The 22848-nt window shown below is 34.7% G+C and overlaps 1 protein-coding gene across 7 annotated transcripts in view; it reads right to left on the bottom strand.

Annotated features, from left to right (window-relative positions):
• Positions 1-22848, bottom strand: part of Nek1 (NIMA related kinase 1) — a 163381-nt gene that overhangs the window by 52281 nt on the left and 88252 nt on the right. For all 7 annotated transcript variants that reach the window (XM_026389744.2, XM_077792549.1, XM_026389747.2 and 4 more), the window contains one exon: positions 1699-1830. In XM_026389744.2, the coding sequence (XP_026245529.2) occupies positions 1699-1830 (132 nt within the window). The remainder of the gene's footprint in view (positions 1-1698; positions 1831-22848) is intronic.

Raw genomic sequence — 22848 nt, 5'->3', positions numbered from 1 at the left:
AATATAAGAAAAAGAGAATTCATAGTAATTAAGTTTTGAAAGCAAAGATATCTGGAAGATATCTTTCACTAAGAACAATTTTCAAAGTTTTAAACAAGCAATGTTAATTGATTTATTATCTTAAGAATAGTCATTTTAGTTACATGGATTACCTCACACTTTGTAATATTCGAAAAAAATATAAAACAATGCAGTGGTCAGTTTTAAAGTAACATGTAAATGAGATAAGGAACATTTTACCCAGTAAAGTAGTCAGGAATTAGCAGTCATTACAATCAGAGAGAGCTGAACAACTACTTGAGATATGAGACTGGGTACCAGGAAGGAAACCACACAGTGATATCTAAAAGGTTGAAGTGAACAATGTAGCACATGCAAAGTTGTTAACAGAAAGAAGAAGAGACAAAACCTACTTGAAGAACAATAGTTTCTTATATGAAGGTCTGGAGAGTGGTCAAGAAACAGATTTTTCTACTCAGTCTTATTTTCAATACAAGCACAAAGGCTGTAAAAAAATTAGTGTACTAATCAAAAATATTGGAAGTCTGCAAAAACTTTTGAAACTCAAAAAATAAAAGACATTGACATTAATTACTAGGAAAGAAGCAAATGAGGTTAATGTGTTATATGGTTCAGTAATTCTTTTCCCTTCTATCAAAATGTTGAAATCTAGACAGAAACTCTACATTATAAGCCTGTTTCTCTTAAGCCCAGAACAGAACCTTCTTATGTTAGATCAATACATATGTCTAAGTTCAAATTTTTACTTGTCCATATATCTTTGCTTCACTATCTGTATAGCATGTAGATTCAGAAGTAGAAGGCAACAGGAATAATTGATGAATTAAGTATAATTACACTGAATCCTCTATCATTTGTTATATAACAACATTTTAAATAAATATAAACATGTGTTGGACTTGTGAACATTTGTTAATCATGAGGGGCTGGGATATAAAAATATTTGTTGCACTGTTTTCAGTACATTCCTATATACATTTTATTTGTTCAATATTCAAAGTAGGCAAAAAGAGAATTATCCGCAGTATATGTGAGGGATGGGTTCTAAGACCTTCCTATCCATACAGATACCAAAATCCATAGATGTCAAGCACCTTATACAAAATGGTGGAGTATTTGCACATAACCTACACACATCTTCCATATACTTTAAACATCTCTAGATTACTTATAATTCCTAATACAGTGCGAATGCTATGATTTACTTTAAATCACCTCTAGATTACTTATTATACCCAATAGAGTGTAAGTGCTAAATAGTTGCCATATATATATATATATATATAGATAGATAGATAGATAGATAGACAAGAGTAAGTTTGAACATGTTCAATGTAAATATAATCATCACAGACCTAACCACACAGTACATGTCATCAACAACATAACACTCATTTTTTAAAAAGTATTTTTGATTGGTGGTTGGATGAGTCTGTAGATGTGAAGCCCTTGGAAACAGAGGGCTGACTATATTGCTTAATTACCATGTAGTCTTAGATATAAAAGTCTATGAGCAGAAAGGTTCTAATATTCATAGTAAACCAAAAAAAAATCCTAAGTAATCTTTTCTCTAGAAAACAAGGGGAAACATTGTGAAATTACTGTGATTTTGTTAGATTTAATTTCCTTTTAAATAATCTTTGGACTCTAAGGAGTATCAAATTTTAGGAAACTTACCATACCCACTTCTTTCAAAGCTGAAGTCACAGAAATAACTGATTTCATCTGATGCTTTGAGGGAGAGCCACCTGTTTCATGCTGTCCCAAAGGTGGAGAAACATCAGAACTCTTTATTCCTTTAGCCACCAACTATAAAAAAGAATTTAATTAAATACATGGGGAATTTTATATTTGCACAAAAAATTAAAAACCTACAAGATCAATGTTTATTCACTCTCTATATACAAGTAGCTTTCTCATTACTACATTGTTTATTAAGCAAGGCAAATGACAGATACTAGGGATAAACACTGAGAAGAGAGAGAAACTTCTAGCCTCATAAGTAAACATAGTCATGCATCCTAACTTGCTTCCACTGAATTATCAATGTTTCACAAAATGTTCTTAAAAAGTAGGCTGCTACAATACTCACTTTTAGTCCTTCACTTTAATTTTAATTCATTACAACTTTTGGTGGGAAGAAAACTATTTTATTTATTAATTGTATACCTTAAAAAGAAATGCTTCTGCAACTTCTGCAAATTTTGGTAAAAGCTCCTTAAAGATTAAACATGAATGACCCAACATAAGACTGCTTACTACAAAAAAATGTCAACATAAATAAGAATGGAAGGAGTGACAGTTGCATATGGTAAGATCTGCTTCACTGAAAATGCTGTTATATTCATATATGTGTTTGTTTTTGTCTTACCATTGAAACTTTGAACAATATGAAGTAAGATTCTGAACCTTACTAAAGTAAGAAGAAATGACATTTGCAGGTATGCTAATAGTAACATGGCAGGAAGTCTGTTCTCTATTTCTATTCTTCCTTAAATTAGTAAATAAGACTTTCTGAAAAGTATACATTTCAAACACAATATTTATTGAACATCTTCTAAGAATAAAGTAGTAATATCATTCCATTATTTAGGCTTCTAGATTTTCTTTTTATATTCAATATCTATTTTGTTTAAAAACAGAAATAGAAATGTTGCTTTAATCTCATAGCTCAACATTAGTGAAAAGGTATACTGCTTTTTAAGATGTGAGTATAAAAACTTTTAAAAATCTAGAGCTTACACAAACAAGTATTCTCATCTTAAAAATTATATTAAAATATTTTGAAACTTTATTTATGAAGTTTTATAGGTGGATATATACTGAAAGGTTTCAAAAATTCTGAAGGGAAAAAAACCTCCAAAGTTGTTCTCAATGCTAGCAGCATTTTTAGAATACACTAAAGGTTACTTCTAAAAACTCATTTGTAAGAAAAACTGGGCAGATACTTACAATAGAATCATTAATAAAGAAGACTTTAATAATATATTTGTTATACTTTGGATATGAGGTGCCCCTCAAAAGTTCCTGTGTTAATGCAGAAATGTTCAGAGGTGACATGACTGGATTGTAAGAGCTGAAATCTGATTAATTCATACGAGTTTGAATGGACTTACAGGGTGTAACTTTATAGGCAGGTGTAGTGTAGCTGGAGGATATGGGTCTATGGGGGCATGCCCTTGGAGGGGTACATGTTTACTGCAGTCTGACCCATTCCCCTGCTTCTTCCTCTCTCTGCTTCCTGGTTGCCATGCCTGGAGAAGTTTCTCTACACCACACTCTTCCTCCATGATGTCTCACCTAGGCTTAGAGCAATGAACTTGGCTAACCATGAACTAACCCTCAAGAAATGTGAGTTTTCCTTGCTCCAAGTTTTTCTGGTATGGTATTTTGATTACAGCGATACAAAACTAACACAATACTGTTGTTCTGAACATTAGCATCATTTTAGAACCTAAATTGCATTATATCAATTCTCTTAAGGATTTGGATTTTGGGGGAGTGGGCTGGGGCACCGGGGGGTGAACTCAGGGGCACTCGAACATTGAGCCACATCCCCAGCCCTGTTTTGTATTTTTTATTTAGAGACATGGTCTCCTGAGTTGCTTAGTGCCTTGCTTTTGCTGAGGCTGGCTTTGAACTCTAGATCTTCCTGCCTCAGCCTCCTGAGCCTCTTGGATTACAGGCATGTACTATCTGCTTTGCTGCATTATATCAATTCTCTTAAAGAAATTATTTCTGCTATTTCAATACATGAATTTGATGTGGATTTTTAGGAGAAAAATTCACAATATTTTAAAAATTACTTTACCAGTACATTAAAAGATGTGTTAAGTACTTGTTAGTGCCAAAGATAATTCTAGAGAATCAATATACAAAATGAATAAGATACAGTGTTTTCTCTCACAGGATTATAAATCAGAAGAGAAAGAGGAATATATACATTAACCAGAGAAATAAAAGTAAGGAGATGTATATCAAATATCTGAGGTAAAAGAAAACAAAGAACTAAACATGTTAAAGCCAAGAGCAGGGTTAATAAGAGTAGCCTTCACAGAGTTGCCAATGTTTGAACAGACATTCTTTCAAGAAAGCTATCAAGTTCTCAGAAGATGATATACAATCAATCAACAAATATATGAAAAAAATGTTCATCACAGCTAGCAATTAGAGAAATGCAAATTAAAACCATTTTAAGATTTCATCTCACTCCAGTCAGAATGGCAGCTATTAGTGTTGGTGAGGATGTGGGGAAAAAGGTACACTCATACACTGCTGATGGGACTGCAAATTTGTGCAGCCAATATGGAAAGCAGTATGGAGATTTCTTGGAAAATTGGGAATGGAACCACCATTTGACCCAGCTATCCCTCTCCTTGGTCTATATCCAAACGACTTAAAAACAACATACTACAGGGACACAGCCACATCAATGTTTATAGCAGCACAATTCACAATAGCTGTACTATGGAACCAACCTAGATCCCCTTCAATAGATGAATGGATAAAAAAATGTGGCAATATACACAATGGAATATTACTCAGCATTAAGAGAATAAAGTCATGGCATTTGCAGGTAAATGGATGGAGTTAGAGAAGATAATGTTAAGTGAAGTTGGCCAATCCCAAATAACCAAATGCTGAACATTTTCTTTGATATAGAGGCTGATTCATAGTGGAATAGGGAGGGAACATGGGAAGAATAGACGAACTATAGATAGAGCAGAAGGGTAGAAGGGGAAGGTAAGGGGTATAGATTATAAATGAGGGTGAAATGTGATGATCATTATTATCCAAAGTACATGTATGAAGACAGGAATTGGTGTGAATATACTTTGTATACAACTAGAGACATGAAAAATTGTGCTCTATATGTGTAATAAAGAATTATAATACATTCCACTGTCATATATAAATTAAAAAAAGAAGACCAACAAGCAGTTGAAGTAATATACTTCAATACTCAAATCCCCCAATTCTCATTTAACAGTCATACAATTTTTCATTATTTCATATCTTCTCTAAACCTCAAATTTTTTGCTCTCTAAAATGAGAATGCTATACCCATCGTCTCCTGGTTGTAAGAATTAAATAAAACAATTTTTGTAAAGCACACAGTGGTGGATCTGATAAATGGTAGTAATTATTACTTATTTAGTTTGTATTAAATTAGGTTACTTGACTTAAACACCAAAAGTCTGGTTTTAGTCTCTGATGAAATGAATTAACTTGCAGAAAGCAAATTTCTGATACTTAGAACACAGAATAAAACAAAAACTCTCCCATCCGTGAATGATCAGAATTTAAAATGTAGGCAATGCATAAAGACATTTTAGGACACAGAAACCCAAAAGCCAAATACTTCACATTATAAACTGAAAGAAAAATACCATTTAAAATTATTAAGAAAGTAATTTAATTAAATGAATGTTTAAACAGGAAAGATAATACAGATGTAGACAAATTTACTAAAGTAGGAATAGCACCAACTTCTCTAGTCAACCTATAATACAATTTTCATTCATACTCATATAGGTTATTTTATTTTATTATTTTTTATTTTTATTGATTTTATTTTTTAAAAAATATGACAGTGGAATGTATTACAATTCTTATTACACATATAAGCACAATTTTTCATATCTCTGTATATAAAGTATGTTCACACCAATTCATGTCTTCATACATGTAATTTGGATAATGATGTTCATCATATTCCACCATCATTGCTAACACCCTGCCCCCTCCCTTCCCCTCCCACCCCTCTGCCCTATCTAGAGTTCATCTATTCCTCCCATGCTCCCCTTCCCTACCCCATTATGGGTCAGTCACCTTATATCAGAGAAAACATTCAGCATTTGTTTTTTTGGGATCAGTTAACTTCACTTAGCACTATTTTCTCCAACGCCATCCATTTACCTGCAAATGCCATGATTTTATTCTCTTTTATTTGAGTAATATTCCATTGTGTATTTATGCCACATTTTTTAATCCATTCATCAACTGAGGGGCATCTAGGTTAGTTCCACAGTTTAGCTATTATGTACTATGCTGCTATAAACATTGATGTGGCTATGTCCCTAATACAGGTTATTTTAAACGTCATTCTAAAATTACCGGGCAAACCATCTATAATAGAAACATTAGGAAATGCTTAAGAAAAAGAAATCACCCACACATCTACTACTCCAACTAATTATACTTCAGTTATACATATTCCTTAAAATTTTTCTTTTAGGCTAGGGATGTGGCTCAGTGGTAGAATGTTTGTTTAGCATGATAAAGACAGTAGATTTGATCTACAAAACTGCAAAAAAATTTTTTTGTTCTTATAGACACACGTAATTCTTATACAACTTAAATAAGGCATTAGCACAACTCTCTGAAATTGTCAGCTTATGGCCTAAAAAGAATTTTAAAAACCTCTAGGGAATACTTAGCAGATTTTATTCTAATTTAAAGAATAGCATAAATCACATAAGGGGATTAAAAATCCTTTATCTAGACCTTATATTCTTAAGTGAGCTATAAAATATGCTGAGTAGAGGTAGTTCTGCATTAATCTCAATCTTAAGAGAAAACCAACATGGCAAAGACAAAAATCTACTTCTTCTTCTTCTTTTTATTATTATTATTATTATTAAAAATGGTATAAATACAAACCAAAGATAATCAGATTTGGTACAAGTTGTGGTTTCTATTTAATTTTCTTCACACTATCATTGTACCCACAGAAACACACCTTGAGGCAGGAAGATCTCATGTTCAAAGCCAGTCTCAGCTAAAGTGAGGTGCTAAGCATCTCAGTGAGATCCTGTCTCTAAATAAAATAAAAATAGAGCTGAGGATGTGGCTCAGTGGTAGAGAACCCCTGAGTTCAATACCCGGCCCCATTTTTTTTTAAATGAAGAAAATGTTCACATATTACCATTAAAATTTTACATTTTTTTTAAAAGCTATCTGGTTTCCATATATATGCTAACAACTAGTATACAGTCTGTGATCCAAAGTATCTGGTCCAATGTGTAAGACCAATTTATTGGTACTTTATAATTTTGGTTGACTTCCAGCAGCTTTCAACAAAAGCTTATCCTCTATATTCATCAAATTTATCTGGGTCAACTCAGCTGAACAGATGAGAAGAACCTGAACTTAGGGGCACAGAAATTCAGACATGAACTCTAAACCAGAAAGCAGCAATAAACAGGTCATTCTACTACTAAAATTACTTAGTAACAAAACTTGGTCAGCTCTTGAAAATTTAAAGGTAGTTCAAGACATGGTGACCTCATCCTAAGCCAAGGTCATCCATATCACCAACTTATTAGAACTTGGGCCTTCTGTGTAAATAGCATGGATATTTCATTTATAACCACAACCTGAAGGCTGTTCAGTATCAACCAAATCTTGAGACAGAAGACACACTGTTAATTGTCAAAGAAAAAAATATTAAACATTCATTTAGAAGGTTGATCAAGCATGAAAAAATGCAAACATTACATTAACTAAACTAGCAAAACAAAACAGTTTCACACAAGATAAAAACATAACTGAAAAAAGAACTATTTTTTTTTTATAAAACCAACGACACAGCTAAATCCCTGTAAGCAGTGTTTCAAAACTCATTTTTAAATATAACAACTTGTAAAAGGAATAAAATATTGACCTGAATGTTTCACAAATCAGTTTTACTGGGGATTCAACCAGGTGCACTTAAACACTGACTCACTTCTGAACCCTTTTTATTTTGAGACAGGGTCTCGTTAAGTTGCTGAGGCTGTTCTTGAACTCATGATCCTCCTGCCTCAGTCTCCTAGGACTTACATCAGTTTTTTTCTTTTTTAATATTTACTTTTTAGTTGTAGTTGGACACAATACCTTTATTTATTTATTTTTATTTGGTGTTGAGGATCGAACCCAGGGCCTTGCATGTGCTAGGTGAGCGCTCTATGGCTGAGCCACAACCCCAGGCCTTTATCAAGTTTTTTTTTTTCCTTTCATGAAAATTTTTACTTATTTATTTTTTTTTAATTGGTTGTTCACAACATTACAAAGCTCTTGACATCTCATATTTCATACATTAGAATCAAGTGGGTTATGAACTCCCATTTTTACCCCAAATACAGATTGCAGAATCACATCGGTTACACATCCACATTTTTACATCATGCCCTATTAGTAACTGTTGTATTCTGCTACCTTTCCTATCCTCTACTATCCCCCCTCCCCTCCCCTCCCATCTTCTCTCTCTACTCCATCAACTGTAATTCATTTCCCTCCATGTTTGTTATCCCATTCCCCTCACAACCTCTTATATGTAATTTTGTATAACAATGAGGGTCTCCCTCCATTTCCATGCAATTTCCCTTTTTTTCTCCCTTTCCCTCCCACCTCATGTCTCTGTTTAATGTTAATCTTTTCTTCCTGCTATTCCTCCCTGTTCTGTTCTTAGTTGCTCTCATTATATCAAAGAAGACATTTGGTATTTGTTTTTTAGGGATTGGCTAGCTTCACTGAGCATAATCTGCTCTAGTGCCATCCATTTCCCTGCAAATTCCGTGATTTTGTCATTTTTTAGTGCTGTGTAATACTCCATGGTGTATAAATGCCACATTTTTTTTTTATCCATTCATCTATTGAAGGGCATCTGGGTTGATTCCACAGTCTAGCAATTGTGAATTGTGCTTCTATGAACATCGATGTGGCAGTATCCCTGTAGTGTGCTCTTTTAAGGTCTTCAGGGAATAGTCCGAAAAGGGCAATAGCTGGGTCAAATGGTGGTTCCATTCCCAGCTTTCCCAGGAATCTCCATACTGCTTTCCAAATTGGCTGCACCTGTTTGCAGTCCCACCAGCAGTGTACAAGAGTACCCTTTTCCCCACATCCTCGCCAGCACTTGTTGTTGTTTGACTTCGTCATGGCTGCCAATCTTACTGGGGTGAGATGGTATCTTAGGGTGGTTTTGATTTGCATTTCTTTGACTGCTAGAGATGGTGAGCATTTTTTCATGTACTTGTTGATTGACTGTATGTCCTCCTCTGTGAAGTGTTTGTTCATGTCCTTGGCCCATTTGTTGATTGGGTTATTTGTTTTCTTATTGTCTAATTTTTTGAGTTCTTTGTATACTCTGGATATTAGGGCTCTATCTGAAGTGTGAGGAGTAAAAATTTGTTCCCAGGATGTAGGCTCCCTATTTACCTCTCTTATTGTTTCTCTTGCTGAGAAAAAACTTTTCAGTTTAAGAAAGTCCCATTTGTTGATTCTTGTTATTAACTCTTGTGCTATGGGTGTCCTATTGAGGAATTTGGAGCCCGACCCCACAATATATAGATCGGAGCCAACTTTTTCTTCTATCAGACGGAGAGTTTCTGATTTGATATCTAGCTCCTTGATCCACTTTGAGTTGACTTTTGTGCATGGCGAAAGGAGGGGATTCAGTTTCACTTTGTTGCATATGGATTTCCAGTTTTCCCAACACCATTTGTTGAAGATGCTATCCTTCCTCCATTGCATGTTCTTAGCTCCTTTATCAAATATAAGATAGTTGTAGCTTTGTGGATTAGTCTCTGTGTCCTCTATTCTGTACCATTGGTCCACCTGCCTGTTTTGGTACCAGTACCATGCTGTTTTTATTACTATTGCTCTGTAATATAGTTTGAAATCTGGTATCACTATACCACCTGATTCACACTTCCTGCTTAGAATTGTTTTTGCTATTCTGGGTCTTTTATTTTTCCATATGAATTTCATGATTGCTTTATCTATTTCTACAAGAAATGCCATTGGGATTTTGATTGGCATTGCATTAAACCTACAGAGAACTTTTGGTAATATCGCCATTTTGATAATGTTAGTTCTGCCTATCCATGAACAGGGTATATTTTTCCATCTTCTAAGATCTTCTTCTACTTCTCTTTTTAGAGTTCTGTAGTTTTCCTTGTATAGGTCTTTCACCTCTTTTGTTAGGTTGATTCCCAAGTATTTTATTTTTTTTGAGGATATTGTGAATGGAGTGTTTTTCCTCATTTCCGTTTCAGAAGTTTTGTCGCTGATATACAGAAATGCCTTTGATTTATGTGTGTTGATTTTATATCCTGCCACTTTGCTGAATTCATTTATTAGTTCTAGTAGTTTTTTTGTAGACCCTTTTGGGTCTTCTAGGTATAGAATCATGTCATCTGCAAATAGTGATAATTTAAGTTCTTCTTTTCCTATTTTTATGCCTTCAATTTCTTTTGTCTGTCTAATTGCTCTGGCCAGTGTTTCGAGAACTATATTGAATAGAAGTGGTGATAGAGGGCATCCCTGTCTTGTTCCAGATTTTAGAGGGAATGCCTTCAATTTTTCTCCATTCAGAATGATGCTAGCCTGAGGCTTAGCATAGATAGCTTTTACAATGTCAAGGTAAGTTCCTGTTATCCCTAGTTTTTCTAATGTTTTGAACATAAAGGGATGCTGTACTTTGTCGAATGCTTTTTCTGCATCTATCGAGATGATCATATGGTTCTTATCTTTGAGTCTATTGATGTGGTGAATAACATTTATTGATTTCCGTATATTGAACCATCCTTGCATCCCAGGGATGAATCCTACTTGATCATGGTGCACAATTTTTTTGATGTGCCTTTGTATCCGATTCGCCAGAATTTTATTGAGGATTTTTGCATCTAGGTTCATCAGAGATATTGGTCTTAGTTTTCTTTCTTTGAGGTGTCTTTGTCTGGTTTCGGAATCAGGGTGATGTTGGCCTCATAGAATGAATTTGGTAGAGCTCCCTCTTTTTCTATTTCCTGAAATAACTTGAAAAGAATTGGTAATAATTCTTCTTTAAAGGTTTTGTAAAACTCCGCTGTATACCCATCCGGTCCTGGGCTTTTCTTGGTTGGTAGTCTTTTGATTGCTTCTTCTATTTCATCCATTGATATTGGTATGTTTAAATTGTGTGTATCCTCCTGACTCAGTCTGGGCAAATCATATGACCTAAGAAATTTATCAATGTCTTCACTGTCTTCTATTTTATTGGAATATAGGTTCTCAAAATAATTTCTAATTGTCTTCTGTATTTCTGTAGCATCTGTTGTGATATTGCCTTTTTCATCTCGTATGTTAGTAATTTGAGTTCTCTGTCTTCTTCTCTTCGTTAGCATGGCTAAGGGTCTGTCAATCTTATTTATTTTTTCAAAGAACCAACTTTTTGTTTTGTTAATTTTTTAGTTTCTTTTGTTTCAATTTCGTTGATTTCTGCTCTGATTTTAATTATTTCTTGCGTTCTGCTGCATTTGCTGTTGTTTTGCTCTTCCTTTTCTAGGGCTTTGAGATGAAGTGTGAGCTCATTTATTTGTTGGTTTTTCCTTTTTTTGAGGAATGACCTCCAGGCGATGAATTTCCCTCTTAAGACTGCTTTCATTGTGTCCCATAGATTCCGATATGTTGTGTCCGTATATTCATTTATCTCTAAGAATTTCTTGATTTCCTCCTTTATGTCTTCTGTAACCCATTGATCATTCAGTAACGTATTGTTCATTGTCCATGTGATGTAGGATTTTTCCCTCCTTCTTTTATCATTGATTTCCAGTTTCATTCCATTATGATCTGATAAAATGCATGGTATTATCTCCACCCCTTTATAATTACTGAGGGTTGCCCTATGGCATAATATATGGTCTATTTTTGAGAAGGATCTATGTGCTGTTGAGAAAAAAGTATATCCACTTGATGATGGTTGATATATTCTATATATGTCAGTTAAGTCTAGGTTATTGATTGTAATATTGAGGTCAATAGTTTCTTTATTCAACTTTTGTTTGGAGGATCTGTCCAATGGTGAGAGAGGTGTATTGAAGTCACCCATGATTATTATGTTGTGATCTATTTGATTCTTGAACTTGAGGAGAGTTTGTTTTATGAACATCACAGCGCCATTATTTGGTGCATGAATATTGATAATTGTTATGTCTTGTTGGTGAATGGTTCCTTTTAACAGTATATAATGTCCTTTCTTATCCCTTTTGATTAACTTAGTCTTGAAGTCGATTTTATTCGATATTAGGATGGCCACCCCTGCTTGCTTACGAGGACCGTGTGCGTGGTATATTTTTTCCCAACCTTTTACCTTGAGCCTGTGTATGTCTTTTCCAATCAGATGTGTCTCCCGGAGGCAGCATATTGTTGGTTTTGTTTTTTTAATCCATGTTACCAGCCTATGTCGCTTTATTGGAGAGTTTAAGCCATTAACGTTTAGAGTTACTACTGATGTATGGTTTGTACTTCCAGCCATGTTTGATTATTTATCTTCTTTTAGTTTGTTTCTCCAAAATTAGCTTTTCCTCTGACCTCTGACTTTATAGAGGCACTTCCCACTGATGGTTTTGGTTATTGTTATTCATTTCTTCCTTGTGTAATGTTTTGCTCAAGACGCTTTGCAATGCTGGTTTCCTGGCTACAAATTCTTTTAGCTTTTGTTTATCATGAAAGATTTTTATTTCGTTATCGTACCTGAAGCTTAATTTTGCTGGATACAGAATTCTTGGTTGGCATCCATTGTCTTTCAGTGTTTGAAATACGTTGTTCCAGGATCTTCTCGCTTTCAGCGTCTGTAATGAAAAATCCGTTGTTAACCTTATTGGTTTACCCCTAAATGTAATCTGCCTCTTTTCTCTTGTAGCTTTTAGTATTTTCTCTTTGTTCTGTATATTGGATATCTTCATAACAATGTGTCTTGGCGTTGGTCTACTGTGATTTTGCGTGCTTGGTGTCCTGTATGCATCTACAATTTGTATATCTGTTTCCTTTTTTATTTCTGGAAAGTTTTCTGTAATTATTTCATTCAGCAGGTTACTCATTCCCTTGGTATGAATCTCTGTGCCTTCCTCTATCCCGATGACTCGTAGGTTTGGTTTTTTTATGTTATCCCAAATCTCTTGGATGTTTTTCTGGTGATTTTTAACCAGCCTATCTGAGTTGGCTAGACTCTTTTCAAGATGATATATTTTGTCTTCATTATCTGACGTTCTGGCTTCTACTTGCTCCACTCTGTTAGTGATACTCTCGATTGAGTTTTTAATTTGGTTTATCGTTTCCTTCATTTCTAGAATTATTGTTTGATTTTTTTTATAATCTCTATCTCCTGATAAAGATGCTTAACTTCTTCTTTTATCTGTTTATGTAATTCATTTTCAATGTGATCTTTAAGGTTCCTTTCCATCTGTCTAAGGTGTTCCTTGAGTTCTTTATATGGCCATTTTTCTGATGACTCTAGGTCCTCCTGACTATTTAGGCTGTCCTTCGTTGTTTGTACTCCTTTTCTTCCTTGCTTTTTTATGCTCATGTTACTTCTTGTTCTGTTTGACTGCCGAGCTACTGTTTACTCTTATAAATTTATTTGATGCTTGGGAGGAGAGATATTAGAAGGGAAGGGAAGAAGTCACTAAAGAGAATGAGTGTACGCAGGTAGAATTCAAGATAGGGGGAATAAGAAAATTGAAAAGAAATGAAAAGACAAAAGAGAAAAAGTGAAAAGAAAGAAAGAAAAAACGTAAAAATAAAAATTTAAAACAAAAAAAAATTTATAATGATTATTAAAAAATGGAAATTAAAGTTTAAAAAATAATAGTAATAATAATAGAATAAAAAGAATTAAAAAAAATTGAAACCATTAATAAGAAAGTTAAAGAACAACAACATCAACAACAAAAAGTGAAAAAAAAAATAAAAAATTAAAAAATTAAAAAAATTACTAATAATAATCATTAAAAATAATAATAATAAATGCAGTCATAGAGCTCGATTAACTTCTCTTCCAGTAGGTGGAGCTATGCCCACTGGGCCAGGCTTCTCTTCTTGATAGGTGGGAACCAATCACTGTGCCTCAGGTTTTCTTCCCAGACTGTGCGGGTCTCCAATCGAGAGTGCCTAGGGCCTTCTCTTGTGGTTCCTCAAGCCAGGCCCCGCTCACCTGTGGCGCTCACCACAATACTGGCTACACGCCGGGTCTGCTGCTCCTGGGAGCCCTGTTATCATGGATGCCTGGACACACCCTTTCTGTTTGCCTCCCTCAGACCCTAAATTTGTGGGCTTGGGGCTGAGGAAGCAGGTGAACCAGAACTAGAATGCAGCCAATCTGGGCTCGGTGTGTTCTGAGAAGGGCAGACTATTCACCCGGGATCTCCTTCAGCTCAACAGTGCCTAGTGGTCCTGATCGAACAGTATTTTGACACTTTACTTCTCCCTATGCCCGCGCAGCTGAAGGGGTTAGAGACTAGATCTCTCTGCGCCCGCCGCCATGTTGGATCACTTAGATTTTAAATTGTCACTCACTCATCATATCAGCTGTTCCATTTTACTCGGCAGCTCACTCTCGCAGTGAAGAGTCTGCTCTAAGCTGCTCCGCGGGAAGCGCCGCGGCGGCGGCAGCCCAGTTGTGGCCGTCGGGACCCCTGGGGAGGGGGTGCAGGCTGGGGGAGGGGAGGCAGCGCCTCGGGGCCGTGCGGGCCGGGTACTGGGTACGCGAGGGGGGGGGGGGAGAAATTGAGATCAAGATTTAGGGAGTGAGCGTGGGAGGAGAGACGGCGGGGGATAAGCAAAGCGAAAAGGTGGAGAGGAGAGGGAGAAGGGGCCGAGGGAGCCGGGCAGCTCAGGGGCTACAGCCTTACTGCTCGCACTGAAGTCGTGATGGACTCTCTCCACCTTGGCTGGAGTCGTGGCGGATACACTCCACCTAGGCCCTTTTCTTGACACGGTGCTGAGTCTTTATCGACAGATCTCCTTTAATGATCTTTACTTCTTCTTTTAAGACGCGGCAACATACGCTGTGGGCGCTGTGGCGCGGAGCACGGAGCGGCTTACTCGCTTCCCGCCGCCATCTTTTCTCTCCCATGAAAATTTTTAATGATGTCTTGCTATTCCTTAGCATCAAGTTCAAACTCCTTACTATGAAAAGACCCTCTAGTTGGCTCTGTTTCCTTCTCAGCCTCACTATATTTTAGCTCCTTCCACTTATGGCTGATTTCATTCACTTCAGTGAGTTCATCCTTTATCAAGTTTTTAAAAATGCTTTAGATGCTTTTTCATTTCCTACCAGTTTTACCACAGGTTCATAAATTTAAGACATTTCCACATTATTTATATCTACAAAAGGATTTTAATTATCACTGTAAAACTGTTTCTAGTTCATGTGCCAGTTTTACAATGTGCTCACAATTAATCACCAGTGCCACCAAATGGCAAAACATAAAATTTCACCAAAATGTGGGACCAGGTTACATGATACTACAAGTTTACTTACTCTTGAAGCACAGAACAATAAATACTATTTCATCTTTATATGCTGACTTATTTAAGTATTTAATAATGTATGTTAAAAATATTAATATAGCCTGATTTCATATTTTCAATTTATAATAATTTCACACATAGTTTTATATAGCCTAAAACTGTCATAGCCAAATTTTATCAAATTGAAATTTTATGTCTCAAAACCCTCTGTGAAGAACCAATTCAGGTTGAATATTCCAAATCTGAAAATTCAAAATCCAGTTAAAAAAAAATTCACACCTGACCTCATGGGATGGGTTGTAGTCAAATATACAACAGTATTAAAAAATATTGTACTAAATTACATCTGGTATAAGGTGTATGTGAAATATAAATGAATTTTGTGTTTATACTTGAATCCCACCCTAAGATGTCTCATTATACATATGCAAATATTCTAAAATCCCCTAAAATTTGAAATCTGAAATCCTTCTTGTCTCAAGTATTTTGGATAAAGGATATTTAAAAGTATTTTTAAGCAAACAATTTTTCTGAATTAATATTGCTATAATACTTATATAAGAATATTTAAGAACAATTCAAAGTAGACCTAAGTGGGAAAGTATGTCCACTACAAAGGAATCCTTAGAGAGAATGCAAAGCCTGAAAAATAGGACAAAAAGAACTAGAAATGAAATACTCAAGAAAGAGGTAAATGCAATTAGAAAGGAACTTATCATATTCAAAACAGTCTCCAACCTAAAACCAAAATAGGATTTCCCTGATTCTACTTTTTACTGAATTTTAATTTCAAAATATATTGCTGCTTGTTTGTTTTGTTTGTTTATTTTTACCAGGATTGAACTCAGGAGCCTTGCACATGCTAGCCTACTGTTCTACCACTGCACTGCTACCCTTCAAAAAACCTGAATCTATCTACATGCTAGCTAAGAAAGTCAACACTAAGCCAGGCATTGTGGCACACACCTGTAATCCCAGCAGCTCTGGAGGCTGAGGCAGGAGGATGGCAAGTTTCTTCAACTTAGCAAGGCCCTAAGCAACTCAGCAAGATCTTGTTTCAAAATTTAAAAAAAATGTTACGAGCTAGTGATGTGGCTCAGTGGTTTATGTGACCATGGGTTCATTCCCTGGTACTAAATAAATAAATAAAAGTTAAAGGCAGAGAAAAGTGTCAAATGGCATGTGAGGGAATCTCTATTAGATTATTAGAAGATTTCTCAGAAGAAACTTTTTAGACCAAGAGAGAATGGGATGATATATTCAAAGCACTGAAGAACAAAATTGACAGTCAAAAATACTATCGGCAAAGTTAACCTACAGAAATGAAGTAAAAGTCTTTCCTAGACAAGAAAAACTTGAATGAATTCATCATTACTAGGCTTTCCTTACAAGAGTTTTAAGGAAGTTCTTCAACCAGAAACCATAGGTCAATAATTACTAACATAAAAACATATGTATAAAACTCACTGGTAGAGGTAAATTCACAGTCAAATTAAAAATAATCCATTACCGGGCTGGGATTGTGGCTCAGAGGTAGAGTGCTTGCCTAACATATATGAGGCACTGGGTTTGATCCTCAGCACCACATAAAAATAAAATAATGGTATTGAGTTCACCTACAACTAAAAAGTAAATGTTTTAAAAAAACTCCATTACAATAATGGTAGTGTGTAAAATAGTTATTACATCTATAAGATGCTTTATGTAAGCCTCTTGATAATCACAATGTAAAAAATTATAGCAGATATACAAATAAGAAAGAGAAAGGAGCCAATGCATAGTATTATAGAAAATCACCAAATTTCAAAGGTAGATAAGAATAAAGAAAGGATTTACAAAAAAAAAAAACCTTAAAAATACTAGGACTAAGTTCTTATTTAGCAATAATAACCTTGAACATAAATGGATTAAACTCTACAATTTAAGGACAAGGAGTGGATGAATGAATTAAAAAAAAAAACAAAACAGATCCAACTATATGCTGCCAAAAAGCAACTTACCTGAGCTTTAAGAACAAAGACTGAAAGTAAAAAAATAGAAGATAGTCCATGCAAATAGTAACTAAAAGACAGGAGGGGTGGTTATACTTAGATAAATTAGACTTCAAGTCTAGATGGGCATGAGATAAGGCTATTGTTTAACAATAAAAGGATCAATTCATCAAAAGGACATAACAATTGTAAAAATATATAAACGTGTATGTGTGTGTGTGTGTGTGTGTGTGTGTATCCCCAACACTGGAGCAACTATACATACAAAGCAAATATTAATGGACATAAGGGGAGATAGATAGTAATACAATACTAGGGCATATCAATACCCCATTTTCATTCAGACAAGAAAAGATTTTACACCATTTTTCAGTGCCTAGATAACAAAAAATTTCAAGGGTTTTTCTCTTGTACTGTATAATAAGTATATAAATGTTCTTGAATGTTGGATGGGTGTAATGGGGCCAGTGTAGTCTTTAACTAGTAGAGAACCTTGGCTCCAAACGGTCATTTGAGAACACTGAATTAATGCCACTGCATAGTTGCCCAATAAAAATATATATAAAGAGAATGTAAAGTGCTTTTTTCAAAGCTGAATCAGTGGTTGACATAATTTGAAAAAAATGCATATTCATTTGTTGAAATATAAACTCTAAGAGTGCTTCCAGAGGTGACCCTACTCCCTCATAATCACTACTATCACCATGTGTACAACCCTACTCCCTCATAATCACTACTATCACCATGTGTGCAACTTATGTTCCTGTTGCTTAGGGAAAGTTCATTTTTGTGAGGAAAATCATCAGAGTACAGACTTTGAAACAGAGGCCCTAAGTTTAAGTGAAATAGTGATTCTTTCTGATGTATTTGCATCCTTTGATGTTAAATAGTCATATCTCTGGTAGTACATTATCACCCAGTAACAGCTGACATAGGGAGCATGGTTGCAAACTGAACTCAGGATGTTTCTCTTTAAGTGAATTAGAATGATGGCAAGACTAAGGATAAGAGTATTCTGAGGTAGCCAGGAAGGAGGAGGCTGCCCATCCTGGAAGAAGCCTTATAGGCAATAAATGGGAAGTCTGAAGAATGGTACAAAGATATAAATAGAAATAAAATAATCAAAAAAGTTAAATAAAGAAGAAACTCACTGTATTCAAAATATAGTTTCTGACCTAATGAAGGAACAGAGTTCCACAGATATGTTGCCTAAATTGATGCTATGAAATATGCAGATTTGGCCCTATGCTATAACAACTTAGATGAAAAAGAAGGTAAAGAGATATATTTATATACTTATTATACAGAATAAGATGCAGAACTACAATTTAGAGATACTGATGGAAGTGGTGAACACAAATGAGAACAAGAAGGTAAAGAAATGAAGCAGTAAACCCAACAGATTATGAACATGGCTAAACGAACACATATATGTTTACCCTTACACATTGGTTATAATATTGTTGAATGAGCAGGAAAATGAGAAGTTTAACAAGGAAGCCTGTTTGGTGAGTTGCTCTTTAGAAAACTATTATATAAGACACACTTAAAACCACATTTAAATGTGTGTGTGTGGGCAATATTTCTTCCTACCAAGAGCAGATTTTAGGAAAGAAATATAAGTTCATGCAGCATAACTTTTGAGTCATTCCAGTGAGTGCATGACTGGAGAAAAGGAAACAACTCCCTTCAACAAATTGGCCAAACCAATATGCCACAAGCCGATCACAGAATGAACTAAGACCCAGTGATTCATTCTATTTTGAGGGAGTACAGGTAACACAGTAAATCGAGTAGAGTATATAGGCCTGCTGCCAAAACAGGGCCTGGGCATGCACAATGATGAGAGTAGATATGAAGTGGATGATTCAGTCTCCAAGACTACGGGGTATCACATAAGCAAAGCCATGTGGGCTATTATCTAATACTTTGATTCACACCACAATCATTATGCTAAAGAGTTCACATTTTTAAAATAAAATTGAACTGCATTGAGTACAAGCTCATCATATTTAAATGGATAAAGTGATATCTCAATCCCTTTCATGGGTTATATAGAATGTAAGAGTGCTTTATTAAAGACTAAAGTAAAATCTATAAAGGGGAGTTGGGTACCATGGTGCACAATTTATAACACCAGCTATCTGTAAGCTTGAGGCAGGAGGATCGCAAGTTTGAGGCCAGCTTGGTCAACTTAGCAAGACCCTGACTCAAAACAAACAAACAAAAAAATTAAAAATTAAAAAAAGGACTAGGGGCGTGGCTCACTGATAAAACATTCCTACTATCACAAAAACAACAAACGAACAAAAACTACAAGAGGCACTGGGCCTCAAAGTTTGCAATTGTGATATTGTAGCCGAATACAAGGATGATAGCATGAGGAAAAAGCTAACTAAAACACACACACACACACACAGTTTTACACTGATTGGACTTAGTTATAGTCCTTGTCCACTTATTAACAAGGGCTGGGATGTTTCTGTTTCTTGTGCTTAACACATAATTCCAAGAGAATTAAAGCAGATTGTTTTCAACTGCTATGTATCACCAGAAGTGGATTCACAATTACCTTCCACATCAGGTTAAGTTCAAAAGGGATTTGGATATCAGGAGTAATTGCTGCTGACTGTGAAGAGAAATTATTTCTACTTCTGACAAATTTGGTTGCTATAACTTTCTCTTTGGAAAAAAGTGACAAATCATCACATTTATTATTTCATACTAATGCCCTATTCTTATTATATCTGAAATAAGGGGAAGGAAAAAATGAGGAGCACGACTAAAAATACTGTTCTAACAGCGTGAGAATCTTTAAGTCAGGTAACATTATGGTAAATGGGCAAGGAATAATCACTAGTCACTCTTGAGGAAAATGGGACCCTTGTTGCATTATTCAAATATCATTCATGCCAAGTCTAAAGCGAAGGAAAGAAAAGGGGGAATAAGTTGAAAGGGAGTTCTCCACTGATGGTTTATTAAAATCAAAGAGAAAATACAACTAGTAGAGGGTGGAGAACTCAGAATGGTTATCACCTAAAATTACTTTGAATAGGAATAAAAGAATGGATTGAAAAATTATTCGTCTTATTTCTCACTTTTGGAGTTCTGACTCTTTCACATATATCATTTTTATAACAGATTTTTTTCCTTTGGCAATTTTGTAAGAAAAGAATCTCCCTGCATATTACATCAATGAGTAGATTAAGAAGAAACATATTGATTTAACAGGTATTTAAAAAAATCACTTTTGTAGGATTACAAAACATACTTTGATTAAAAACTGTCACGATGTGACATAAACATGCTTACTATCTTACTTCACATAATGCTATTATGAACAATTTCCATTAAAGACAGGAATAAAATATTATACCCATTACTACATAATATTATCCTGGAAATTCTGGCCAATTCAGTAAGAAGCAAAATGGTAATAAAAGACACACCTTATAAAAAGCAGGGAAAATTCCATAAGAATACAGACTTTGACATTAAGCAGACCCAGGTTCAAGTCCTTCATCTGCCCTTACTGGAAATGTGACTTCATATCATCATCTTTTCTATATCTGCTTTGTAAAGTTGAAAGATTAAACAAAGCAACATGATGATTATAATGAACCTAACATACTATAAATAATAAGTTGGAAGAACTGTTATCTGATGTCTATCATGACCATTTGCCAATGAGATAGCTGCATGCTAAATAAAGACTCAGAAAATCAACTGAAAATTGGTAGAAGAGGAAGAATCACAGCATAAAAGATAAGCAAAACCCTAAAATTTCTCCAAATATTAGCACTATTCTCTTAGGGGAGGAAAAAAAAACTTTAAAAACAAGGCATGGAGGGACTAGGGTTGTGGCTCAGTGCTAGAGCACTTGCCTAGCACATGTGAGACACTGGGGTTCATCTTCAGCACCTTATGAAAATAAATAAATAAAACAAAGGTATTATGTCCATCTATAACTTAAAAAAAAGAATTTATGACATGTAATTATAAAATATTTAGAAATAATCTTTGTAAGACATACAACAGATATGTATAAAATGATCAAAATTGTTTTGATATAAAAGAAACAATGAATAAGGGTACAAATTTAATGTGTTTCTGGATAAACTATTGTAAACATACCAGTACTTATCATGTTAAAAGTAATACCAACAAAAATTCCAAAAAGAAATAAAATTTATCTTAAAATATATTAAAAATTAAAACATATTCTGAGAAGACCCAGAGAAAAACCCACACACCTACAGTTATCTGATCCTTGACAAAAGTACCAAAAACACAAGAGAAAACACAGCCTTTTAACAAATGGTACTGGGGCAACTGATTATCCACATGTAGAAGAATGAAACTAAACCCTATCTCTCACCCCACAAAAAGTTCAACTCAAAATGGATCAAAGATGTAGGATTTAGAACAGAAACTATGCTACTCCTAGAAGAAAACATAAAGTCAACACTGTAGCATATAGTCACCGGCAATAACTTTCTAAAAAGGACAACTAAAGCTCAGGAAATAATGTCAAGAGTTAATAAATGAGATGGGACCAAGTTAAAAAAGATTCTACACTGAAAATAAAACAATTAGGAACTTGAAGACAAAATCTACAGAATGGGAGAAAATCTTTGCTAGCTATTCTTCTGACACAAAATTAATATCTAGAATATATAAAGAACTCAAAAAACTTAACATCAAATACCCAAATAACCCAATTAATAAGTGGGCAAATGAATTAAACAGTCACTTCTCAAAAGAAGAAATAAAAATGGCCAACAAATATATGAAAAAATGCTCAATATCATTAGCAACTAGGGAAATGCAAATCAAAATTACCCTGAGATTCCATCTCATACCAGTCAGAATGGCAATCATCAAGAATAAAAATAATAATAAATGCTGGAGAGGATATGGAGGACAAGGAACACTTTTACACTTCTAGTGGGATTGCAAATGAGCACAGCCACTATGGAAATCAGTATGGAGGTTCTTCAAACAACTAGACATGGAACCACCACATGACCCAGCCATATCACTCCTCTGTATTTATCCTAAAAATTTAAAGTCATCGTACTATAGGGATATACATATGCATATTCATGTTTCTAGTGGCATAATTCACAATGACTAAACTGTAGATAAAAAAAAAGTGGTATATACACACAAGACAGTTTTATTTAGCCATAAAGAAAAATGAAATCATGTCATTTGTAGAAAAATGGATGGTACTAGAGACTGTTACAAAATAAGCCAAACTCAAAAGGTCAAGGGTTATATGTTTTCTCTCAAATATGAAAGCGAGAGAGGAAAGAGGAAAAGAAAGGGACCAGAGGGAAGAGAAAAGTGCTAGGGAGTGATACTGACCAAATTATATTGATGTATTATTGCATGAGTGTATGAATAAGTAACAATAAATCTCAACATGTACAACTATAATGTACCAATAAATATGTGGAAGAAAAAAAAGCCCACCAAAAAAGACAAGGCCAAAACACATATTCTGAGTCTCTAATACAATAAGATTCTGATAGAACAAGCAAATAGAGAAATAAAGTAG

This window comes from Urocitellus parryii, chromosome 14, assembly GCF_045843805.1.
Source record: "Urocitellus parryii isolate mUroPar1 chromosome 14, mUroPar1.hap1, whole genome shotgun sequence".
Lineage (NCBI taxonomy): Eukaryota > Metazoa > Chordata > Mammalia > Rodentia > Sciuridae > Urocitellus > Urocitellus parryii.
The sequence above is the reverse complement of the archived record's forward strand: the minus strand, read 5'-3'. Positions and strand labels throughout refer to the sequence as shown.